The sequence below is a fragment of the Polyodon spathula genome, chromosome 8 (assembly GCF_017654505.1).
Source record: "Polyodon spathula isolate WHYD16114869_AA chromosome 8, ASM1765450v1, whole genome shotgun sequence".
In the NCBI taxonomy this organism is placed as follows: Eukaryota; Metazoa; Chordata; class Actinopteri; order Acipenseriformes; family Polyodontidae; genus Polyodon; species Polyodon spathula.
Window position 1 is genome coordinate 44,702,868 of NC_054541.1, and position 26,893 is coordinate 44,729,760.

A 26,893-nucleotide genomic window follows, 5' to 3' on the forward strand; every position below is an offset into this window, starting at 1 on the left:
TAATAAAGCAGATACCCATTATCGATAAAGGTGCCATTCTGGTTACACCATTTAAGAACCTCTCTTAATTGAAGCAGCAACAGTTTAATGTTGCCTAGACAGCAAATACCATCAGTCGACCTTGGCGGGGTGGGGGTGCTTTGTAGAGTTAGCTGTCTTCTTTTGGACGTGCCTATTGGGAATGCTGTATGTTAGTTCTGTTGACATACACAACGGAAGTTTTGATAATATTAAAACAAAGTCCTTCCAGTAGTATTTTTTAAAGAGATGTTTGAAAGTTTCACATGCCAAGCCTCCTTTTTTCCTGTTTTTGTTTTCAAGGCATATCTATAATGGAATTTAATACAAGGACACTTCAAAGGACTGTGCTGCGCTCTTGAGCAAGGTTAGGGCATTTTTTTCAAGGATCAATGACAGAACTCCGAACACTGGGCAGAAAAAATGATCTACTTTCACAAGGGGGATCAAACGGTTTTAAAAAAAGGGGAAGGGAGGCTTTAAATATGATATAGCGTATTGAGTAAAAAAAGGAGTATATTGTTCTTGTAAAACAGTACAAGGACAATGTCCTGTTTTCTTAGCTGTCTTTAGCTCCTCTCTGCAGTGCTGGGTGCAGTTGTGCTTCCCATGCTGAGCCTCTGCTTGTAATGCTGGTTGCACCTGTAGTACAGAGTGCACTGGAGGCATGCCTGCCCCCCAGCACTCCTGCTTGACAAGTCAAACCTGGCTCCCAATTGAAACAGCGGCCTTCAGTTGAAACAGTGGCATGCCAACTGTTGTCAAACTTATCATGCAAACTGCCCTGGAGAAGTCTGGTAAGCCAGACTTTCAGAGAAAGAAAAGTTGGTGCAGTTGACCACTTGTGATACAAGGGTAGTTTTGATAAATTGGATTCTGCCGTATATAGGTAAAACAAACTGTGCACTATGTAAAAATACCAATATAATACAAAAAAATGAAAGGTCCAGTTACTCATTTTCCAAAAATTTATTGGTCTAGTTCATTTCTCATTTTCAGTAGATTTTGTTCACATTGAAGTATCTCTGAAGGTACGACACACTTGAGCAGCCCTCTCCTCGTCTGTGTTGTTCTTTGGTCTTTCGAGTCCTTCCATGTTCCCTGTGCTGGGCAGAGTGTCCCTTTCAGAAGGAATATTTAACTGAACTACAGTTTTAGTAAAACTGGATGGCACAGCGTGTCACGAGAGATCACCATTAAATCTCATTCTGCCCACTACATGAGGACTCGTTACCAACCACAGCCACATCACTGTAGCACGATTTGGAATACTATTAGGTTCTAAGTTAAAGGTCTCAATAGTAGCAGCCTTATGGATAACCATGCATATACAACCGCCACTTGTTTAACAGTGAAATAAAATGGGTGAAAGGGTTTCTATGTACAGTACTTGGTTTCAGTACAGAATTGGAGAGTTGCATTTCATAGGTTTACAGTATTAGGATTGGCAGTGTATTTGGACTCAGTGGTTTTTGGTATTTTCATTATAGTGAAGGATGAAGTTGTCTGGAGTATGGATGCAGATTGTAAGCTCATATCTTAATTCACAACAGAATGGACCGATTGACCTGTAGAGTTCTGCTCTGGCAGATTTTCCACGGAAGTTGCAGGAAACTGGAATTTCCTGTGGAAATGGGACTTCCCTGGTGGATTTCTAAGTATTTCATTAACAAAAAGAACGATATCCACTCAGTCTTATGTGCTCTGTGAATGCTAAACATCCTCTGTAGCACGTGCAGCGTGCACGTGGGTTTCATCAAAGGCCAGGGCCACAGCATACCATTTGAATTACAGATATATCTCTATCTCAACTAGACCAGAAAAAAAATAGTTTGACTTTTGAAAGTTTTCATCAGATTTGTGTTAATTACAGTGGTTTTCCCTGGGCTAGAGGTACGTGTCTCTATTCTGATCGTACCAGAGCTCTCTGTGGAGTTCGTTCTGTTGGCCTTAGCAACATAGCAAGCTACTAAAAAATTGCTTCATAATTGTGTTGGCCTGTAGGGTTATTTCAAAGGAAGACGTTAGGCCCTTTGTGTTTCGTAATGGATCAGTGTAGAAAGGTGTGTCCCTTTTACTGTCTATTCTAACAAAAAAAAGTAGTCACATTTTTTAATTGTCAGTTTGAGTCATATTTTTTCAGTTAAGCTGTTATGATGTTTCATATTATATAGAAGTTATTATCACCAAACATCTCAGATTGACTATTTTGTTGATTCAAAACATATAAAGAATGTGGTTTTCTTTTTATCTCCGAAGTGAAAAGTAGGAATCAGAGAAAATGCAGCCGGGCAGGGCTTGGCAGTGCTTCGCTGTAGGTTAGCTTTGTCTTCATTGAAGTACAATTTTGAGCCTTTTTGAGTCTAAACCTTCGGCAGTAAAAAAAAAAAAAAAAAAGATTCCTTGATTCCTTGCCTTTGATAACACAGTTTAATTTGGAAATTCTCAGATTCTGGAAGGCGGTGAAAGCCAATTCAGTATTAATTAATAACTCAGTGAGTCTTTCATGGCTATGCAAATTGTCTGAGGCTTGGATAAAATAAAAAAGGAGGAACGAGACAAAGGGCGGCCCTACATTTTAAATAGAATAGGGGGAGCACTTAATAGGGACCATCGCCAGTTTTCTGGCAGCTGGAGAATAATAGAGAGGAAACTTGCTCATTAAGGGAGGTTATGTGGAGCTCTCAAGGAAGGAGCAGGCTGAGTCATTAATTAAATGAGTTGGTTGGTCTCAGGTTAGTACCAGGTGGATTTTTTAGTCCACTAAACACACCCTGCAGTTTGGTGTAACTCAGCACAGTCTCTGCTTGAGAGAGGCCCAGGACTGATTGGCAGAGGTGGTGCTCAGGTCAGGATTGAGTTGTGCTTGAAGAGCTGTGAGGGGAAGCTTTCATCACTTATCCTGGCACTGTGCCTGACTCAGAATTTGACCCTCAGTCTTAAAAGGTGATGCAGTTGCATCTGGGCTGTAGTGTTGTGTTTGTTGACTGAGAAATACCAAGGTTAGATTACTCAAGGTTTACACCAAAAATGTAGCTGCTGAATAGTCCTTTGACATGGTCATACTTGCATTAATGTCTAAGTAAATAAACTTCAATTGGTGGAGATGGGTTACATATTTCATGTACAGTGTTTTGCAGAAGTATTAACCTGCCTGCAAAGTTTTCACATTTTATTGGCACCTGAGTGTACTCCACGACACTTTCAAATTAGACTTTACATCTAAGAATCTACACAAACTACTCCATATTGATAAAGTTAAGAAAAGCATATAGAATATAAATAAGTAAGATTTAGAGAGAAAAACAGATTAATGTCACTCTGATACTCTGAAGCCAACAATGACCTTGAGAGATCTGCAAAGTTCTGTGTCTGAGATGGGAGTCAGTGTTCACACATCAACAATAAACCGGTCCCTACACAAAGCTGGCCTGTATGGACGGGTGGCAAGAAAGAAGCCATTACTCAAAAACCCTCATCTTAAAGCACGTATGGAGTTTGCAAAAAAACATGTAGATAATACTGCAGATACATGGAAAAGGGTTTTGTGGTCAGACGAGACAAAAATTGAACTTTTTGGTCTAAATTCCAAACGTTACATCTGGCACAAGCCCAACACTGCACATCACTCAGTCAGTACCATCCCAACTGTCAAGCATGGTGGTGGCAGCATCATGTTATGGGGATGCTTCTCTTCAGCAGGGACTGAGAAGCTTGTCAGGATAGAGGGGAGAATGGATGGTGCAAAGTATAGGCAAATCCTTGAGGAAAACCTGTTTGAGTCAGCCAAGGCACTGAAACTGGGGAGAAAATTCACATTTCAGCAGGACAATGACCTGGAGCACAAAGCCAAAGTCACACTGGAGTGTTTGAACAAGAAGAGAATTAATGTTCTGGAGTGGCCCAGTCAAAGTCCTGACTTGAATCCAATCGAAAATTTATGGCTAGACTTGGGAAGATTGCAGTCCTTCGACGATCCCCAACAAACTTATCAGAACTGGAGCAATTTTTCCATGAAAAATGGGCAAAAATGTCACCATCCTACTGTGCAAAGCTAGTAGAGACCTATCCAGAAAGACTCATAGCAGTAATTGCTGCAAAAGATGCTTCTACCAAGTACTGACTTAATGGGCTGAATACTTATGCAACCAGTAAATTTCATTTAGTAGATTTACTTAGCAAGTTTTGCTGACATTTAAACTCCTCCTCATATAACAGTGTTCAGTTTAACCACTACAGCTTTGAATAAAAAAATAATAATTGTTTGAATAACTGTGCATACAGTATTTGTAATTCACCAAAATGTGACATTATTGTTAGGGAGTGAGTACTTCTGCAAACTGCATTTCCATTATGAACATTGAGTCAAACGTGTATTTTCATTTCTTTTAGGCGATAAGTGTTCCCCTGCTAAACCTGTGAGTAATTTGAGAGTGAAGCGACAGAAGAAACCAGGAAGTTTGACCTGGGTACAGCAGTGATAAACCTAGTCTACAAAAACTATGGCTTTAGTTAGTTAATTATTTCATATTCTAAATACACATCTGTCCTGATTGATCTGAAACTTTGCATATTCATGAGAAACCAAACCCACTTCAAGTTTGCGAAGCAGAAGTTGCTGCGATAAATTTTACTATCAAAATGGCTGCCACCAAATTCGCCAAAACGTGCCAAAACATGTATTTCTATTTGCAAACCGTTTAACCAACTAACTCCTAACTTGGTAGGTGTCATCCTGGGGACAGTGGAATTCAAATATGGCAAAATGGTGTTCTTTCATAAAACAAGACGGCGGCCAGACCTACGTTTTGTTCTTAAATTTAAGAACAATTTAAGACCTCCTTAAGGTCAAATGCAAAACTAGCTTATAATTATCATCACTACTATGATGTTTAAAGTTATAAAGCATCGTGAGATAATTAACTAATGCAATATTTTGAATTGAAACTGCTCCACAAAACTGATCTGTTGCTGACAGCTTGCCAGAATTTCCAACTGGTACTGATCTTGGAAGCCGTAAAACTGCTTGGCAGTAATTATTATTATTATTATTATTATTATTATTATTATTATTATTATTATTAAGTAGAGATGTAAAATGATGAAATATATTGAAAAAGGAAAAAGAAGACCCCTTTGAGTTAAGTGAAACATGAGCGTGTAAAAAAGATTGCAAGATTTCAGTAGAGCAGCAGCAATTTCGTTGTAAAGCTAAACTGGTTATTGTGCCCTGCAGGGTTTTTAACTATTTGTTTTGGGTTGCTGCTACAGAAGAAGTCATGTTTTAGAAATGGTGACATACAACTTGCACAACTAATGTTCCCCAAGAGTAGTTTTAACTGCCTGTAGGGACACAGGCTCCCTCACTCCTTCAAGCCTATCTGCAACAAAGTCAATATGTGAGCCAAATAAGTATGATTCTTGTGCTGCTTGCAGCAGTAGGAGGTTATAGATGTGCAAGCTCGGGTTTAGCTTAGAAAGCAAAAAAGAAAAGAAAGTGAGCCGGCTTGTTTTAAAGTAAATGTTGTAAGGTAAATCGCTACAGAGCTAATATAGTCAAATTGAGTGTGTATTTAATTTAAAAAAAGATCTAAAAGTTAAATAAAGTGGATGTTTAAAAGAATGACATTACACTTGTGCTGCATGTCTTTTTTTTTTTTTTTCATTTCGCCCAGGCATGTCTTTAATAAAACACTGCCCTGGCCCAGCCCCATCTTTGATGCAGGGGTGTGTAATAAGTTCCTTTACTTGTCAATGTAACTCTTGAAAATTCTTTTGTGGGCCTGTCAGGTTGAATTCATATCAGCAGAAAGGTCACTGCCATGATTTTCAGTAGTGCAGGATGAGGTGATGACTTCACACAATGGTGCCACACTCTCCTGAGCAAGACACTTACTCCACCAGTTGCAGCACTTAATTAATATGCTAAAAATAAGAGCCACTGATACAAATCACTGCCTGTTGTACAACAAAGACCGGGCATGTGCAGCTTTGATAAGCCATCTGTGCAGCTTGTTACAAAGGGAAGTTAAAAGCAAGAGGAGAGGGGATGTCAGACTTTGTGGAAAGCTGAGCTTTTCTTTTTTTTCTTCTCCTCTCTGGGACCTCGGCCTATTCGCAAGCTGCCTTATTTGCATTATGAATGACAGTGACAGGAGCTAACAAGGTTATTGGGCTTTCAAACACACTCCTGTGACCGCATGTGGAAAACAGACCTACAGCGGTGCTTGCTGGCAGAGGCACTGTGGCTCTTTATTCATCCTACCAAGGTCGAGGTTTTTCAGGGAGCTCATAATTTATGCAGGAGAAGAGGGGTGGGGGTTGGGTTGGGGGGGTGGGGGGGTGAACTTGTATACAAACAATGTGGGTTCTCATTAGCCAAGGCCATTGGCGTTTAGTGTGGCCGCAGTCTTCTAGAGCTGTAAAGCAATGCAGATTAATAATAATATCAGTTTTAAAAGCATCGCGATGTTATGGCCAGTACACAATCCAGGAAACAGTGTTGTTGGTAAACTTCAGAGGCATATATTGGCTAATATGTGAGCAAACCTTTTTTTGGAGATTCATTGAGTGATTTTATTTTTGTAAGCTGTCTTTATAGCGTAATATGTGTTTCCTATAATGGTGCTATGTCTCATGCCCCACCTTACTGATTCAAAGGGCTGCTATGTTTAATGAGAACAGTGACGCTGACTGTTGTTCTTCCTTTGCCTAAAGACTTCAACTTCGCCATGTACCCTCCTTCGATGATAGCAACTGGAAGCGTTGGGGCTGCTATCTGCGGGCTTCAGCTGGACGATGGAGAACAGACACTTTGGGGCGACAACCTGACTGATCTGCTGGCCAAGATCACCAACACAGAAGTGGTAAGTGCCCCCCTCCTTCAGTCCTCAGAGCATGTTAAAGCAGCGTTTTACCTGGAACACCCTTATACACCCTTCTTCCCATGAAGCTCCTCAGTACAGATAGGACTTAAGTCTGCCACTGAGAACTCTCCCTCTTCGTGACTTGCATGAACTATAGGAAAAGTTTAACAGTAATTACATAAATCCACTCATCGCACTTTTATACCTACCATAATAGACCAACTCTGTACTTTTCTATGTATTTCACTCAAGGATATATCTGTAGAACCAGCCATTCGCTTGTGATGAAACTGCTATGGACATTCAGTTCATAAGGATATCTAAGCAACCATTTGCCTGAATGTTATCAAACTGTGTGTGGATATGAGTTATAGTAAGTTACTAAACAAGTAGATCATACCTTTGGAGAGAAGTGTTGAGGGTCACCTCTTTTTACCTATATCCTTTGCAGGGAATGTATATGTTAACTTCTATCAATTTACTAGTGGACACAGCATTTTATAAGGGGGTAGCATATTTTTAGCATAGCTCCCCCTGGACCTGCCGTCCACTGTTCCAGCTCAAGTGATCCATGAACTCCACATGATCTCAATGCAGAATCAGTGTGGAAGTTGCAGTGCACCAGTAAGGTCGGGGTCATTCTGGGAATGAGTGCTGTGGAGATGTTGCAGACTTATGTTGTTATAGGGAAGCACTGGTCCTGTGCTGCTCTTTGGCTATAAGTTATGCTCAGGGATGATAGAGACAGTCTTTGTGAGGAAAGGAAACGATGACCATGTGTGAAAGTAAACAATAGCTTAGCGAGTGTTGTGCTGCCTGACCCTACTGCTGCCCTCTACCAGGTGCCTGGTTACACATCACTGCATAATCCTTTTAAGAGGGCTTGAAGCAGGAAAGATCACTCACAGTTGGCTGTTGAGGAGACATGCACATAAACAAGGGGTAAGGTATTGTTTCAGGAGCAAAGTCGAAAATTATGGGCTTGACTATTGTCAACTTAGCTGGGTATTAACATACTGTGTCATAAGCAGAGGAGCCCCCTGAAATAAAACCTACACGTGTCGAGGAATAACACAGTTAAAGGGGACCTCCATGCACCCAAGTTCACGAAACAGTTTAATATGAATGGACACCTTTTTAGGAACAGTTGAGAAGGATTAAATGAACACCAAACCATGTCAGATTCATTCATAAATCAGTTGACAACCTGTGAATGAAAGGAGATACTTTTTACTAAACTGGTAACTATGGCTATCTGTCTGATTTAATCAGTGGGTATGATTTTTAATACATACTGAACATGACTGGAATCAGTTTAGCAAGCCAGGAGATTTTAAAAAAGCATTCTGTCCACCCAGTTCCCTCCCTCCCTGACATATTTGTGACATAACTAAAAATAGATCCTGGGAACCTGAATATGATTAACAAAAGAAAATGTGGAAAACGAGCAGGAGGAGCACGGAGTAGTTCACTCTTTCCCCGCTAAGGCACCATCTCAGTTTCTGTGAGTAGTTCGCTCTTTCCCCCTAAGGCACCATCTCGGTTTCTGTAGTGTGAAATGCCAGCAATTTGGAAGCACTCGCTGTCCCCTCATCCTGTGTTATTTGTTGCAAACGGCCGCATTTCTTATGCAAGGAAGCGTCAGACAAAGCAGCCTCAAAGGGAAGGAGAAGAATGAGACGGTTTCCTGCTTGGTCTTTGCTTGCTTGAGTTGGCAGAGGCTAGCAAGCTCATTCATCTTTTTTATTCACCCCCCCCCCCCCCCCCCCCCCCCCTCTGCCCCCCACCACCACCTCCCTGTTCCCCAATCAGTGTAATGCATGAATAACAATAATGAGGGGATGCAGCTCACAACGTAGGCTTCTGATGGTGAGCCCTGAGTTCCATTCACAAATAGAAGGAAGCTCTCTGGCACCATTGAGGGCGAGCCAGCTAGCACAGGAAGTTGAGGCAGCAGATTTTAAGTGAATGAGAAGTGAGGCTTAGGGCTTTGTGTGTATGTGCATGTTTTTTTTGTTGTTTTTTTTTATAATTTACAGTCTACTTTAGCTTCCTTGTCACAAGATTTTATCCAGCACTGCGTGTCTTCTAGTGACACATGTTGGGGAAGGTGGTGTTGGTTAAGCTTCCTGTTTTAGACCACACAAACTGGTCAGATATTTTTTACATTTGGTTATTAATGGAATTCTCCTGGGTCCTAAACACTGTTTTCAACAGACACCTGCCATGTAGTCCCAGCAATGACAACCCTAGCAAAATAATCTTCAGTGACATCACAGTGGCATTACCATGGAAGTGGAAGTACAGTGGTATAAGCGATTGGTTGAATGGTACCACAGTGTTAGCATGGTATGAAAGTTAGCAAAAGTGCTACTGCAATGGTAATATCACAGTGGTTTTACCAATAAACACTTGAACTCTGTTGCACTACCCTAGTATTACAACTGGGTAAGCATAGTAGATCACAATAAATAACTTTTTAACTTGGTTAACTTTTGAATGGATCAGACCAAAGAAATGCTGTGACTGTGTAGGTGGCCCCTGAGGGTTGTGGTTGAGGCCTACTTGATAAAGCATTGGCATGACAGCATGATGAGTCAGCAAAATGTTGTGTTCACACATATTTCCTGCAGTATTAACTTCTTCCTTTGGTTTGTCAGCATTTCAGTAGCTTCCTCTTTGGGGTTTGACAGCTGTCTGAGTAAAAGGAGGCTTTTTCTTCGCAGTGCATGTAAAGTGGCATCAGAGCTGGTGATCCAAACCTTTTGAAGCTTCGTTGACTATAGGCAGGGACTAGTGATAGGGACACAGAGCCTGTACTTGCCTGGTGGCTTCTAAACTTTCCCAGTATCTGAACAGGAAGAGTTTCTTTTTTCTGTTTTTCGTGTTTCCAGTAGTCACACATTGAAACATTTAAAGTTTCTTGAATTAGGCCTCTGGGGTTTGGCCCGGGATGCAAACTATTTCTATAAAAGAGCGGCCGAGAGAAAGTCTTTTAAGAAATAAAATGCTGACATTCTTGTGGTAAGACACAGGCAGTTCCTTTACATGTTTTATGCTTTAGTTCAGTTTCTCATAGGAATGTATTTTATGACTAATGGACCACATATTGTTGGGAAGTGGGAAGCTATGGTACAATTTAGGCATTGCTTTTGGTTTTCCTGATGGTTAAAGACTTGGCTTGAATTTTACTACTAAAAGGGTTTAGTCAACACCCTACGTATTTCTTCCTCTTTACAGTATTTAATGGAAAAATATTTATTTCATTGTTCATAAGTAGCGACAATAGATTAGCAGGATTATACTGCTTTTCAGAACCCAGGATTGAATGAAATTGTATACTCTCATTGAAATTAAATTTATTCTTTGTATGTTTATTGGTAAACCTTATTTTTAACAGCATTCCTTTACAGAGCTAAACCATTTGGTAGGGGAGTTTTGAGTGCTTAAGTAATTTAGCTTGCTTCTTTCCCCCTGGGAGAGGATACATTTATTGTTGGACTAGAGCCATACTGATACGGAATCCTCAGTTAGGACCGCATGGCCTGTGAACATATCTTACCACTAGGTCACACTGCCTTCCAGTACTCAACTACAACCATGAGACCAAACTGCCTGCATTTATGTAGTTCTAACCACTAGACCACCCAGTCTACACCTCTGACCTGCAGCCTACACTGCCACCCAGTTCCTAGCCCTGACAACAAGTCCACATGAGAATGCCCATGCGTACACCTCAGCTCTCAGCCATTGCCCCTACATGTCCAGGCTACAGTTCCTCCTCATAACCCATAATGGATTGATAATGGGTAGTTTTGGATGTAAATTGTACAAAGTGTTTCGGTTGGCTTTCCTGCCTTTGATGCTGCAACATGAGGATAAATGGGCTGATGTGGTCCCTGCAGACTGTCACCTTGTTAAAAGTCTTTGATGTATTGAATAGACGTGGGTGTAATTAACATTGTTTTAGTACTCCTTAGTTTTTCGTCACAAGGTAGATCTGTTAGTGTTTTCAGTTCTTCTATTTGTTGTATAATATTTTGCCTGTACGGGGTAAGTAAACCTGATGGCAGTGGTAACTTTCCAAACAAAGCTCTCAAACAGCAACAATTAACTTTCCCTGCTGGGAATATTCGATGTAACATCTGGAATTTTTGAGTCCAAGTTCGAGTTTCTTGTTTTGTAAGTGAACACATTGCTGAATACATCTTATCAAACTGTTTGTCTTAAGATTTTACTAAGATTCTTTTTAGCGGTAGTACTTTTATATATTTTACGATTTGAGTGTTTAAAGTTTTGGATAGACTAGCCTTCTTGGATATGTTGATTTGCACCAGTTGTGAATGCAGTTCTGTCTGGAGAAAGAACCAAACAGTAGCCAGACTGTCTGCCCTAGTCTACGACACATACTTCTGGCTGATAGCATTTTCACATGTACGGACAAAAACACGACGAAGAATTCCTGAACTGGCATTCCAAAAGCATGCTTTAGTAGCCACCAATAAGTCTGCCCAGAGGGAGGTTCTGAAGCCAAGTGCCAATACTTTGTTTTGGGCAATTGTCTCTGGGCTCTTTTTTGTGGATGTCAATTGTTTCTGTAAAACCCCTTTTGTCACAAGCCACAACCTGTTAAATTCCTGGAATTTTTTTCCAAGGCGATTAAGCAGAGTGAAAAGAGAGAGTTTCTGATTGGCTAAAAAAATTTTGGTGCATGCTTGCATGAATGTCGAACCCGTCTCTTGTGTCAGCCTGGGGGAGTCCGGAGCCCTGCGCTAAAAAAGGGCCTTTCTTCACTCATAAATGTCAGCCGGGGAATTTGCATTTGATTTAAGTTGTGCATGTTTTTTATATGTTTGTGTGCTTTTTCACTACAGAAAATGAATAAAGAAAACTTTACTTGTCACCAGGGAACTGCTGAAATTGAAGCCCTAGTTGGAATAAGAATGTGACTGGAATGGCCCTTGAGCAGAGTTGTGCACACTGGGTCACAGTCAAGTATAGTGTCGATAAAACAAGCACAACAGGAGCCTCCTTTCATAGCACAGTGAACAAACCTGAACCCCCCCTGAAATGTAGTCCTAGGCCTCTTCCCAGAGGACAACCATTTGCGACATATTGACAGGTAGTTTTGTGACTAAGCATGAGACCTGCAAACTCCCTTGTGACCTCTGTAATGGGAACCATTGCCATTGCATTATCAACAATGGAACAAATGCCAGTGCTGCTGAAAAGGATTATCAGGATTCTGGTTCATGCCACCGTGGTACCATTCTGCCAGCAGCAGCCTGGTAGCATTGTAGCTGCCCCTGTGCTTAGTACTAAAATTGTAATGCCAAGGTCATATTAGTAAGGGTGAACTGATCATGGGCATTGCTCAGTTGAAAGCAAGGTGGCCTCTTAGTATTCTTAGATATGTAAATTAATGAATTTTCCCCCTTGTGTTCCACTCAGGATTGCCTGAAGGCTTGCCAGGAGCAGATTGAGACAGTGCTGGTGAGCAACCTGAGGCAGGTCCATCAGCAGCAGCAGCAGCAGCAGCAGCAGGGGGGAGGCAACAAGGCAGTGGAAGAACTAGACCAGGCCAGCACCCCGACAGACGTCCGAGACGTCAACCTGTGAGATGGAGGAGGAGGAGTGGGAGTAGGAGGAGAAGGACAGCAAAGCAAGCAAACCAGAAGAGAACGTGCACCCAGTTCTTTTCCCCATATATACAGTAGAACATGGCTAAAGCTATTTTAGATACAAAAAAAGAAAAAAAATTGAATTTAAAAAAAAAACGCTCCTTGGTGCATCGTACGTTCTTCAGAAGGGAAACCCACCATAACTGTTTTGCATAGTCGCTGTTTTCGATTGTGTATCTATTATAAAATTATATTGCAAAATAAATTCTTTAAAAAAAAAAAAAAAAAAAGGTAAAGCGTACAGAAGCAAAAATAATAATAATTAGTAGAAGTATGTGGGATCAAATTATTTGCTTCTATGTGTGTGGGTGTGAGTATGTGTGTGTGCTCATTAAGGTGTGTTTGTTGGTATGTATGTGATTGTGTTTGTTTTGTGTAACAATGTGTGTGTGCGAGAGTGTGTTTGTAGGTATGCCTGTGTGTGAGAGAGAGAGTGTGTGTTTGTAGGTATGCCTGTGTGTCTGTGAGTGTGTGAGAGTGTGTGTTTGTAGGTATGCCTGTGTGTGTGAGGGAGTGTGTGTGTGTGTGTGTATGTGAGAGAGAGTGTGTTTGTAAGTATGCTTGTTAGGGGAGGTCCCAGAGAAAGGGGAATGCTCCAGGGCAGGTTGTGAACCATTTTTCGATGATGCAAGTGGTGTTTGAGTACAGTATGTGAAATCTGGTATTGTTGTTATAATTTTTAGTGTTATTATAGTTATTAGTGTTATAATTATTTTTTAAGCAACTACTTCTGTCACAGTGAAGCATTTTTCAGTAATAGAGACTTCAGTAAGCTTTTTCTATTTCAGTGTCAGGAAATAGCTTCTTTATGGTGGTGGTGGGGGGGGGGGTGCTTACTTTGCCAGCTTTTTATGTTACACTGACGTGCTTCTCTTCCGAAAATGGTTCAGTGGGATTCTGGCAGTGCATTAGGTTTTTGAGGGGGCTGAGCCTTCTTGTTTGACAGTGGGGTGACCCAGTTGGATAGTGTGTTTGGATCTGAAGGGTGAGGAGTCGGGTGAGGGGGTTGGACTGGCTGAAAGCACATGTGTGCTGTGCATTCATGCATTGAAGCCACTTCACCCTAATGTGGCTGGAGGCATGTGCTGGGCAAGGTGACGGAATCTTGAAAGGCTTAGAATGTGCAGAGTTTCTGGATCTTTTATTATATAAAGTGAAGGCTTCAGGGGGGATTTCATCATTGGGAAAGAACCCCAAAGCATGATATCTCACACCGGTTATGCCAGAGAATGCTGCTGATTGGTGGAGGAGTACTGACAGACAGCAGCTGTGTGGGGGAGCCCTGCTGCTGCTTGTGCCCCACTTTTCCCAGCAACAAAGCGACTCTGATACCTTTTTGTTTTGTTAGTATGTTTGTATTTTGCTGGACCATTTTCATCACTATATTGCACAGTTAAATTGGTAGTGGAAGCAAACGGGACTAAACACAGGCCATGATAAAACAAATGTTTTTGTATATACCATATATGAGAGAGAGAGAGAGAGAGAGAAGAGAGAGAGAGAGAGAGAGAGATGTTTATAATGTCACTTGAATAACTGCCGTGAGAAAAATTATAACCAAATTAAAGTGTTGTTCGTCAAGAAATGTTCCCTGTAAAAACAGTACACTGTGCTGTTATGTTGTTGAGGGAGGCCCTTCTTTAGACAAGTGCAGTATAAGCAGTTAATGCAATAAAATACACATGAGCTACCAAACCATCTTGGCTCAACGGTGGTTTTTGCCCTAATGTGTTCAGGCCCAATGTTTGCTGTGCAGTGAATGTTGGCTTTTTGTTGTTGTTGTTGTTGTTGTTGTTGTTGTTGTTGTTGTTGTTGTTGTTGTTGTTTTTCACAGCAGTAGCGCAATGTGACTTTACAACCAGACTTGTACAAGAGGCAGTGTGGGATTGTGGGACACTTTTCATCTAGTCCATGGTGTTGATCTGTAGTTAGGATTAATGTAGATCATTTAATTAAAAAAGCACTTTGAACCATACTCCCAAGGTTTGAATGGCATGGTCACTAAAAGTCTGTCAAGGGAGAAGTAGAGATGGAGGGTTTTTTTTGTGTTTGTTTTTGATTTTTTGTTGTCTATTTTATTTTATTATCGTCATTTTTTTATTATTTTATTTTTTGTAGGGCTGGTTTCCCATGTCAGACGTTCCCTTAGAGAAAAGTTTTTTAAAAATGCCATTATAATATAAGTGTTTTCCCCAGAAGAAACTCTTTCAGAACCGTTAGCAGACCACTGCAACACCATCAGTGGTAACACAATGGATTTGGGGACAAATATAGTATGCTCTTGATGTAGTATAGTGGTTCTGGTATGTCACACTGGTTCTAACATGGTACTGCAAGGTGTATAGGTTACCAGCAGTGTGTATAGGTTCATAGTAGTGATACCATTAATATTTCAAAGTAAGAGAATGTTGCCACTGTGGTATCACTCTGCCAATGGTGCATACCCTTGTATTTCCATTGCCTCTCAGTACATAACCATTGCATTGTAGTTCCACTGCAATGCCACTGAAGAGCATGAGGAAAGGGTTGCCGTTGGGATAGGTGTTTCATAACATTCATCACCTGCTTCAGAAGACATTCCAGTTGCAACATTCCCAAAACGAGACGCAGAAGAAAAGCCTGATTTTATTGTTATACATTGTGAAAATAAATTTCAGTGCTAATGCTAAAAAATATGAGGTTACCAAGGTTTTTTTTTTTTTTTTTTTTTTAATTATTGTTATTATTTATATTTTTATTATTTAATTTTTATTTTTTTTATTGATCAAATTTTTTTAAATTCGTTTTTACTTGAATTTGTTTTTGTCTGCTCCATTTTAAGTCATTTAGATGGTTGAAGCTGTGGCAACCTTTATGTTTGGTTTTGCACATGTGCTGATAACAGTTCAAATTTAAAAAAAAAACTGAAGCTGTTCTTTAAGTTGCTGCGAGACGTTAAAGATGGGTGAGCAGTTTTTTTTTGTTTGTTTTGTTTTTTTGGGGGGGAAGGGGGTTGGAGGGTGGAGGTTCTCTGGGTTTAGATATTCCAAAGCATACAGTGCAGAGGGGTAGAAAGTGGATTACGAATCTGTATTTTGTTATTATTATTATTATTATTATTATTATTATTATTATTATTATGTGTTTTTTTGCGCTGCTAAAAAGCTATTATTTGTTTCATTCTTATACACATTAACAGTACTTAGCTGTAATGTTTCACTGTGTGTGCTGCTATTTTATAAACATTTGTATAATATAATTATTTTACGGCTTAAAAAGTTTTAGAATTTGGAAGTAGATGGCTGAGAAGAATAGACAACTGAGTGCATTGATTGACTGGAAATGCTCTTTGTACGTTTAGATTTAATAGCATGTTTCTTTTCCTTATCACACTCTGCAAAGATGGCATACTTACCTCAGGTTTTCTGGACAACAAAATGAGAATCATTTCCATTATCACAATACCTCACAACGTTACAGTTTTTCAGGGAGCCTAGCTGTGTGGTTAAAGGAGGTGAGCTGGTAATATTACTTCAGCTTAAAGGCAGATGCACAGGGATGCATAGAGAGAAGATTGAAAGGGTGTACGGCTCCCATCTGGACTCAGAACTTTGAACATTGGAGGGGGTGGGAGGGGATAACCGGGCCGTAAACTTTGGGATGCAGTTTCTGGTCATTAATACTCACCATAGTACCATTAGTACTCATCATAGTCCCAGCAATATTTTTGGGGGGAACTTTTCAATGAAATGTGAATCTTTGTGGCTGTGTAAAAGAAAAAAAAAAATTTAAATGGTGGTGACATACAAACAAAAAATAAAAAATAGGTTTCTTTTATTTAAAGGAGCATTTACATTTGAAGGCACACTGAGCCTCAAGTAATGTTATTTTACCGAGAGCAGAGAATCACTTGATCCTGTTAATGCCCTGTTAAAAGCTTGTGGAGCCACTTCTAAAATGCAGGCGTCATAGCCATTTGATTACAAGTAGCGAAACTGCCTCCATTTTTGTATCATAAGGCTATAAATAAAGTGATTTTACATGCTTTATAATGGGTTGGTTCAAACTTTTTGATTACGAAGAGTATTTTTGACTACACACAAAGAGATTACTGTATCGTCCTGTTAATATCAAATTTCTTTCACCAACTAAAAAGCTCATAAAATGGCACAGAATGTGGTGCCAACTTAAAGCAATGCCTTTTCTGTTTCCTCGTCAGTGTGGGTGTCTTGCTCCAGACGCCTGTCCTGTGGAAACTGCTAGCAAGGTAACAGAGTTTATCCCCTCCACACCCGCACAATCATTACCGTGTACCTCAGTCACTGTCAGTTGCACAATCTCTGTTCAATAAATGTTTGCTTTAATGAGTGTGATGCCATATCAGTTCAATGTTACTCTCTTTACATTTTTTTGCTCTTTAAGTGATGGCAACAAAGAAAGCATAAAATAAAATGGTGCAGATGTAAATAAGGTAAAGGGGAGGTTGAGAAACATGTTGCTATGAATGAAGTGTTTTGGGGAGAGAGGGAGGGGGAGGGAGGGAGGGGTGTTTGAGACCAGTTGAATGGGTAATATCTCAGACTAATAATATTCAAAAAACAACAATACAGGGCAGCCTTAGAATAGAGAATGGTGAGGGAAGCATTGGGTATAATGAGATTAGGTCTTCCTAATATCCCTTTATGCTCTTGAATGCTTTGTCCCCGTGAATCACAGTGTTTAAGATGTGGTTTTGTTGGTCTGAGGTAAGACTGGTGGTAGTAGGATAACAATTTCGTGTCAGAGATCGTTTCTGTTCAGTATTGAAAAAGCTTTTATTAACCTGTTATTTTTTGATCTGTTAAAAAGTTGGATTTCTTTCAAAGCATTGTGAAGGGTATAGGCTTGATGTATGGACAATAAACTCACCATGAACAAGGTTGTTTTTTTTTATTAATTATTTTTTCCCCATTATTTCTTAAAACATTTATGTCCTTTTATACAGTATTATATATGATAGCCCAAGGCATCAGTTTACTTTCTTCGAAGGGGCTGACAAGACATTTGCACTATGGGGTTACAGTTAAGACTACCCGTCTTCATATTAACAAGGCATGGGCCAATCCATGAATGACAACCATGTTCAGTTAGATTACTGGTTAAGTGTTTGGTACACTGTTCCTTAGTTTACCCTTACATGCGCCTCTGTCCATTGAGATGAGACCTTATTGGCTGTCCAGTTTGTGTACACTCTCTGCAAACACAGAGAGGTTTCTTCCCTCTGGGAATGTCACCTGCACCTCAGGGACACATTATCTAAATATAAACAAATAAAAGAAGTGGTAAAATGTTAAAGCAAATACCTATTGAACTCAAATGCCCATATTTTTAAAAATAAAATCTTGTGATGGTAACAGTTAATTATAAAAAATTCAGTGTTCGCTGTTTTCTTTTGACTATTCGGCAGGTTACTGTTAGTCAGGATTCAGTTTTCACAAAACGCTCCACCGTAAATTCCAGCACACATGGCTTTGCTGGAGAAATAGTTGGTAATATTGTTATGGACATTTTTAAGGGTTCATTGCTGGTTAGTGAGCTAGTTTATTGGAACCTAGCACAAGTTAACAACATACATACCATTTAAAGAGGCTGTGTCCTACAGTCATGTCCAATTTTACACTAAATTGGTGTTTGTTTGCTACATTTTTCAAAATCTTAGCCTTCTGTGCTCTAAAGCAGACCTTGTTGTTTCCCCTGATATAGTTAGAGCTGTTGCAACACAATAGCTTTCACTTGTAACCTGAGCCTCGTTGAAATCCCAGCAGTTCAGAGGAGAAAAAGTGAAGTAGCTCATTGCATCACCTGACCAGTTCTGCAGCATAACACATCAGATACAAAGCAAGGGAGTTATATTAATAAACTACGCGTACCAGTGGAATAATAATAACCCTTACAACAACGTACTGAAGTAGCCTACAAATGTAGCTCTAATTTGGACTCAGTCATACTGCAGTCATTCTGGAAATTATCATTGGGTTTAAGCCCCAAACAGGACTTAAAAGGGCTGGCAATTTAATTAGTGGTAAACTAATGCTTCCTGATTCAAGCACATGGTTTAAACTGACTATTGTTAGAAGCCTGGACAATCCCACCATTTGCCCCATTTTTTTTCTAAATTATGTATCAACTGATGTATCAACATTTGTTACAGCCAACATATTGGAAAGAGCCAATGAATTTCAATTGTAAGGTGTTTTTAGCTAATTTTGAAACATTTGGTTTTAGAAAAAGAAAAAAAAAATCCATTGTATCTACAGAAAAGAATAACCTATAAACTAAATGTTGCACTATTGAATGTTTCATTGTTACGGAATTGATAGAAACTTTAACAAAAGTTTTTAGAAGACAATAAGACATAAATTTCCAAACTTTGCAACATTTAAATAATAAAGATTAATACATTTTATAATATAAAGAATGTTTGTAATGGGAGTCAAGTTCAAATTTAGTTTGTTGAGCCTTGTATTGCTATTCCTCATATATCCACTGGGTGGCATCATAACATCATAAGACTTTACAGCTAACACGAATCTCAGAAATACGTTTTCTGGTTCAATTTATATATATATATATATAATTCAGATATTTACAATATTTGTTGTGTGGTACTGAGTGTCTGCACATACTGTAAACTTAAACATCCTAGTCATACCCAAGTCTAAACCCAGATGGAAGCCTCTTCGGCTTCCCCATGCGTAGAAAGTCTGGGTTTAGTTAGTTTGGATAGAGTTTTAGTGATTAACAACAAAGGTTGAATAAGTTGGAATATTTATATTTCACTTAGCGAAAGGTAAACGGTAGGTATATTAACAATTCATAAGACTGGGATCTGTGTATGTATGGAAGCGTTGTATGTAAATGTTGCCGGAGTCGAGGATGTAACCGGAGCGTTTTGCAGTACAATGTCAGGACAAAGCATCCACTAGTATACCACTGTACCTTTAAAATGATCAATTGGATTTACAGTGTGCCACTGTGTGCCAAGTCGCAATTGGTCTATTTTTTTCAAGTCATGAAACGCTCAACCAATCATTGAACAGTTGAGTTACCGGTACCCTGGAAGTTCCTCTTCTGAAGTGAACTACCACAGTGCGGCAGAATAAACTCGCGGATTTGAATTGGTGTCAAGCAAGGGCAATTTACACGAGCCGGACCTGCTAACATGTTTACCTTTGCATTTACAATGGTCAGACAGTAAGTGCATTATACAGTGATATTGCTTTCTGCGCATATGCTGAGAGTGCATGAACAATGTTGCTGGCTATGGCGCAACAGCCAGGATGTTGTTGGACATGAAAGTAAGCTTTGACATTTTGCGAATGGGGATGGCATGTATGTATGTATGTATGTATGTATGTATGTATGTATGTACGTACGTACAGACAGTGCGTTATAAAAGGATATCAGCAGAGCGAGGCTTGGGAAATCCTATATCATTGAAATGTTTGTCGTGTCGGTATTTGGCACGGTTATCTGCCTCGGTTTGGTATTGTTATTACTCTATTTCTTTGCGGTGCTGTATTATTACCTGTATTTAAAGTCGTACCGGCGTGTAAAGTTAAGGTGCAAAGAAAAATTGACTTAGTAAAATTCTAGTATCGCTAAACTTACACCGCGTGATTTATTTTGGTAACAGTGTTGTGTTTCTGAAGGGGAGCTCCACCCACTACTCACATAATTAAACTGTTCCCATAAATAGCCCTGTCGTCTACCACTCCTCGTCCCCCCTCCCCCCTGCAGTGTGCCTTGTCCAGGTGGAAGGTGGCCCTGAGTGTAACGTGTCCTGCCTGCTGGCATTACTAGTTATCATTTAATCAATGTATATTACATCATAGTTCGGACAGTATTGGGGGGGGTGTATATTTGGCTCCAATAGTCAAGGCCGCGGACCAAATTATATTACATTTCATTATGGGCGTGGTCATTTTTAATAATTTCTTCTGTGCTATGACAAGTTCTTTTTTCTGTTCGTTCCAAGGCCGCTCATTGCGATGTATTTATCCCTCAAAAGCATGTATTCACTATATATAAATTACAGAAAAGACAGAGAAAAGAGAAATGGGAGGGATTCACCACCACCAGCTTTTTATTTCACAGACTGAAGAAAAAAATATTCAGTTAGTTTAGATTCTAGTTATATTGCAGTTGTTACAGTAAGTTGTGGTTTATGGAAATGCTTGTTTGGTGGTCATTACTCTGGCCTGCACTCTCAACTTTCTTTCTTGCTTCACAGTGGAGAAACTAGATACAACAAAGAGAAACTACTCCAAGGTACAGTATATGCAGGACTTGTTTTCTAGTGATTCACATATTTTATTTATTTATTTATTTATTTATTTTTAATCACTGGTCAAATGTTGAAGTGAATGCAAAGTTTGCTTCCACACTGTATTGCGAGAAATTCAGCAATTTAAACAAATCAAGAAACAACTCAAAACAAGCTCCTCTTCTGTAATATACCGAGCATCAAAAGAAACATATCACTATTATAACATATCACTATTAGAATTCAGCTGTTGAATTGCAAGTTTGAATAAAAGCAATAAAGAAAATCACAGAAAAAAAAACAAAACAATGTGCCACGTCTGTCGAGAGCAGCGCCTTCGTGCGGTCGACATGTTGGAGGCTGGACTAGGGCAGCGTCGAATGTCTTGGGTGCTTACAGACAGCAATTTCAAAACCTAACGAGATGGTATAACCAGACGCACACTGTCAATGATAGGCCATGAACTGGGAGACCAAGAGTCACAACACCTGCCTAAGATCGACAGATCATTTTGCAGCATCTTCGTGATGTCAGTTGTTACTACACCTGCTCTAAAACAAAGTTTGTTATTTTACGATGACATTAGTGAATTTTATCAAAATAGAAGTGATAAGTTTCTTTTGATGCTCAGTATGTAAGTGATGAGTTTCTTTTGATGCTCAGTATATATTTGACACACTCTAGTCTTGCGACACAGCACTCGCGGTTGATCACCATTCATGGGGAGATCAGGTTTACGTAATTCTAAAGTTTTGTAGACAGTCGTTACAGTGGTCAAAACTGTAAGGAGAAGCATCTCTTTTATTGCAACTCACCCATGATATGTTTCAGTATCTTAGATGTAAAGTACCTCAAGATTCATGCCTAAAAAGTAATGTACAGTATTTTCTTTTTAAATTTTTGTTTAATTTCAAAGAAGCAAACTCTCACAAAGGTTGAACAAATTGTCAATGATTCATTTAGGCCAGGGTGTGGATGCGCCTTTGTCGGAAAACGGGCTGAGGCAGGCAGAAGCTGCAGGAGTTTACCTTCGAGATGTGCGCTTTACAAATGTGTTCTCAAGTGACCTCCAGCGTGCAAAGCAGGTGAGTGCTTGTGTTCTACATGATGTAGCAAACGTATTTGGGTATTTTGGAGCTTTTATGAAAGTATTGTATACCTTGTTAAAAAATAAATATCATATCCTGTGTTTATTTAAAGTGTAACCATTTTCTTATCTCTTGTTAGCATTAGCAACATGCTTGCTGATCCCCTTATTGTTAAGATTTATTTTGTTGTTATATTGGAGGTTTTTCAAACACCACACTGTAGCTTTGGAAAGTCTTTAAACTGCTACCTCCTGCTTCAGTCTCACTCCCATGGTCTACCAGAGTGAGAGCGAGGTTAGCCAATGGAACACCTGTGATAGGAAGTAGAACAGTAAAACAGGAGACATTATGTTGGGACCTAATCTGTATTCAAAGCCACGTCTTCAAAGGCGAAAGACTAATCTATAATATTTTAATTGTCTCTTTCAGACGGCTTCCATAATTGTTGCACACAACAATCATTGCCTGGGTAAAAAAATAGTCTGTGATCCAAAACTGCGTGAGAGAGTGAGTAAGCATTGCCTTTTGAACTCTATTTATATTTTAAAAAAAATCCTTTGCAGTGAATAACGACAAGCTCAATGAACAACGTAATCACGTAGAAAATCTGCCATCTTTTTGTTGTGTGCAAATCTCCTAATGTCAGTTTATATAGTCATACACCATGGTTTTAATGTATAACATTATGTAACTCTAAAGTCGGTGTTCTCTTTTCAGCGTCCACAAGAAAATGTCCCATACAAAACTCAACAGAAACAGCAATATATGGCTTTGTATATAATATATATATATATATATATATATATATATATATATATATATATATATATATATACTGTATGTCCTGGACACAAGGCATAAGTATGTATGTGAGTTCTGCAGGACTTTTTGCACACCTGTTATGCTCTAGATTGTGCTGAAAATGCCAAATGCAGTTGTGAAGTATTTGCCTTGCATATTTTGCAGAGTTTTGGGATTGCAGAAGGGAAACCTGTAAAGGATATGAAGGACATGGCAAAGGCTGCAGGCCAGCAGTGTCCTCGTTTTACTCCTCCGGGGGGAGAGACCGAAGAACAGGTAGCTAGCCAATGACATGATAGAATCCATGCAGAGCGGTGAATTGGGTTTGTTAATGCAAGTAAACAAGAGAACACATGCTTGAAGTCCCAAGCATTCAGTATACAGTATGTAACCTCTTCTTGCTATAGCCAGGTACCATAAATATTGCTCTGAAAGGGTTATACGTTTAAATTCAGTTCAGTGTCTAGCGTTAAAAGTCACATGCTTCCATGACATTGTAAGTTGAGATGGACTTGCTCTGATGATTTCAAAAACTATATAGGCTGTCATTAAAGAGATCCATCACTAGATTGCCCTGTTTGACAGTAAATTATCAACTGTGAGCTTATTTCAGAGAAAACACTGATAAGGAGATCAGTCAAAATGTTGGTCTTAATGTGTACTGTAAGTTCAAAGCCTTATGATCACATTATTAAGTGAAGACATGCCCTGCCAAACCTTTTGTGAAACTGCCTCATTAGGACAAAAAACGCTAAATTAATACAATGAGTTGGATCAGAATGATGAAGGTCTTTATAACAAAGTACACCCAAGAGAAGTGAAAATGAAACCCGCAATGAATAAAACTACTACTTTCTGTAGTACCAGGCACACTTTCTATATACATCATTTAAGGTGATTGTTACCAAGTACAGTAGTTCTGTTACCATTTCACACACAATACACTTTCACCTTCATTAAGCTGTGGTTTGGAATTTTCTTCACGGCGAGTTAATGCAGTTTGTATTGGTTTGTATTTAAAAATGGTCTTGAGAGTATTTGTGGAAAATTAGTTTTTTTGATCCTGATTCTCCAGCAATAAAATCCCATTGAATCTCTGATGGTACTTCAAACAACACAACCAATTAATAAAGACAGACAGACAGTAATAGTTTACACGTGTTACTAGAATCTGGACATGTGCAATAGGTGCATAACATAACGAATGGATATGTGACTTCAGAAGTGGATTAAACATTGGTCATGTATTTGTGCTTTGTGCTAGGTACAGTCCCGAGTGAAAGATTTCATGGATTCACTCTGCCAGCAGATTGTGGCCCAGCACGCTTCGCAATGCAGCCAAGGAAAGGAAGGATTAGAGACAGCCTGCAATGGTTTGGGGGGTGCTTGTGGAAGATCGTCCTCAGGCACAAACCTTTCTGACTTACATGAAGCCTTTGCAGACGCTGTAGATGGAGCTGAGGACCTGCAGGTGCATGTTCTGGTGGTCAGCCACGGCACCTACATGAGGAACGTGGTGAAGTATTTCGTGGAAGAGCTCCAGTGCACATTGCCTCAGAGCTTAAAGATGTCTCACGTATTCTCAGCCTGTCCTAACACAGGGATGTGTCGATTTCGCATTGCTGTCGATCACAGTACTGGACTCTCCCCGTGTGTTGATTGCGTTTTTATTAACAGAAATATCCAGGGATCCAAAGTGGTTAAGCATGAGTAGCTAGATGGGTTTGTATCATAAAGTGTAACATCTCAGAGTCCTGTGTCCAAAGAGCCACATAGTCAGAGTATCTGGTAGTGAAAGTGCAAAGTCAGCTGTGTGGGCATCTCGTCATTTTGAATTAAACCTCCTTTACACTCCCCAACCCCCCACTGATCCTCCTAACGAACGCCTGTCAATCCCAATGTCCATCCACTGTGCCACCAGGTCGCAGTCTTGATATTACATTAGGGTTAAACTGCCTTAATTGGCTGAGAGTAACTAATAGTTTTGGGCCATTCCGTGAAAATGTACCGTTTGTTATGTATGCGCAAGTCACAAGTAATGAAAGGCATTGATAGAGACGTCTGTCAATTGATTTTCCTAGTTTCATTTAATATTGCTACATCAATATTTAATGGCAGCCCATCACCAGACACAAATTGGGCAGTTCATTACTATGATATAAGAGACGACAAGGATAGTTTAACAAAAGTACTATTTTGTGGAATAGGCCTAACCATTATCCTGGTATGCCAGCATCTGATTTTATTTTTGTTTGACAAAATGAAATGCGGGTATGGGTTAAGGTAGTTAAGTTCAAAGACAATCTTTACTAGACTTCAATCTTCTAGGAAAGGCTTGTTAGAAAATAACTATTTAAATTGGCATAGGTTACAAACACTATACGTTATTTCTTCTGAATTGTACTGAAAGATTTAGCTGTAGCAGCCTGTTCTCAGCCTGTTTCATTAGGCATGATTATTTGAGTTTGTTTATTATTTCACTGTTTATTTTTTTACTGGATTGTTGTTTTTGTTTTCATTGTTTGAAACATACCGTCCTCACAGGGAAAAGTGTTGTCTGCTTAAAAAATATGAACACAATTACAGTGTGTAACCACTAGGTAGCAGTAGAATCAAAAGTAAACTGAATATTAAAAAAAAAAAAAAAAAACTTTTTGCAATTATTTAGGATGTGTCATGCATTGATACATTTTTAAGTTATTACATTTTTAGGCATTTTAAAATACAAAACCAAATTATACAATTCTATATAACCTAACAAATAGCATAAAAATGTTTGAAAAAAAAAAAAACATTATTTTACAGCATTACATTTTAGTTGCCTTACAAATTGTTTTAGCTTTTCTGTGTGTTACACACATGTTCACAGACACCACACAGTGCTCCATGACTTACTTGGAATCAGGTACAAGGATTTAGCAAGCCCAAAGCCTGGTAGATACTGATGCAATAGAATACCAGGTAAGCTTATGAAGTGCCGTTTCATGTTGAAATAAAAATAATACAAAATACCAGAACAAATCTACAGACAGTAGTATTATTCTTTAGTATTAAAAAGAGCAGCATCCCTGCTGTCTTTGCTCAGAACAGTAATTTAAACATGTAAACGACATTGCATTAAGAAGGGTTACTGCTTTATTAAAAACTTGCATTGTTACTATCTCCTTTTTTAAGGTGGTACTAAAAACTGGAGTTATTTATATTCAGTACACTGTCCTGGAGTCACTGTATTCAATACACTGTCCTGGAGTCATTGTATTCAATACACTGTCCTGGAATCATTGTGTATTCAATACACTGTCCTGGAATCATTGTGTATTCAATACACTGTCCTGGAATCATTGTATTCAATATACTGTCCTGGAGTCATTGAATTCAATACACTGCCCTGGAATCATTGTGTATTTAATACAGTGTCCTGGAGTCATTGTTCAATACACTGTCCTGGAATCACTGTGTATTCAATACACTGTCCTGGAATCATTGTATTCAATATACTGTCCTGGAATCATTGTTTATTAAATACACTGTCCTGGAATAATTGTATTCAATACACTGTCCTGGAGTCGTTGTTCAATACACTGTCCTGGAATCATTGTGTATTCAATACACCGTCCTAGAATCATTGTATTCAATACACTGTCCTGGAATCATTGTATTCAATATACTGTCCTGGAATCATTGTTTATTAAATACACTGTCCTGGAATAATTGTATTCAATACACTGTCCTGGAGTCATTGTTGTTCAATACACTGTCCTGGAATCATTGTGTATTCAATACACCGTCCTAGAATCATTGTATTCAATACACTGTCCTGGAATCATTGTGTATTCAATACACTGTCCTGGAATCATTGTTTATTAAATACACTGTCCTGGAATAATTGTATTCAATACACTGTCCTGGAGTCGTTGTTCAATACACTGTCCTGGAATCATTGTGTATTCAATACACCGTCCTAGAATCATTGTATTCAATACACTGTCCTGGAATCATTGTGTATTCAATACACTGTCCTGGAGTCATTGTATTCAATACACTGTCCTGGAGTCATTGTATTCAATACACTATCCTGGAGTCATTGTATTTAATACACTATACACTGCCAGTATTTTAACTGACTTCAGTTTATGAAATAAATTTAAAAACTAA

The 26,893-nt window shown here is 39.1% G+C and overlaps 2 protein-coding genes across 5 annotated transcripts in view; both read left to right on the forward strand.

The window, feature by feature from the left end:
- LOC121320013 (G1/S-specific cyclin-D2-like) overlaps window positions 1-12,806 on the forward strand; it is a 197,966-nt gene extending 185,160 nt beyond the window's left edge. For all 4 annotated transcript variants that reach the window (XM_041258119.1, XM_041258117.1, XM_041258116.1 and 1 more), the window contains 2 exons: window positions 6,736-6,884; window positions 12,336-12,806. In XM_041258119.1, the coding sequence (XP_041114053.1) occupies window positions 6,736-6,884; window positions 12,336-12,503 (317 nt within the window). In that variant the 3' untranslated portion in view covers window positions 12,504-12,806. The remainder of the gene's footprint in view (window positions 1-6,735; window positions 6,885-12,335) is intronic.
- A 2,509-nt stretch (window positions 12,807-15,315) lies between these two features.
- On the forward strand, window positions 15,316-26,893 carry tigarb (TP53 induced glycolysis regulatory phosphatase b). The gene is made up of 6 exons (XM_041258120.1): window positions 15,316-19,777; window positions 20,817-20,854; window positions 21,813-21,934; window positions 22,367-22,444; window positions 22,904-23,014; window positions 24,003-26,893. Exons 1-6 carry the CDS (start codon window positions 19,746-19,748, stop codon window positions 24,450-24,452), a joined length of 831 nt encoding a protein of 276 aa, XP_041114054.1. The 5' UTR covers window positions 15,316-19,745; the 3' UTR covers window positions 24,453-26,893.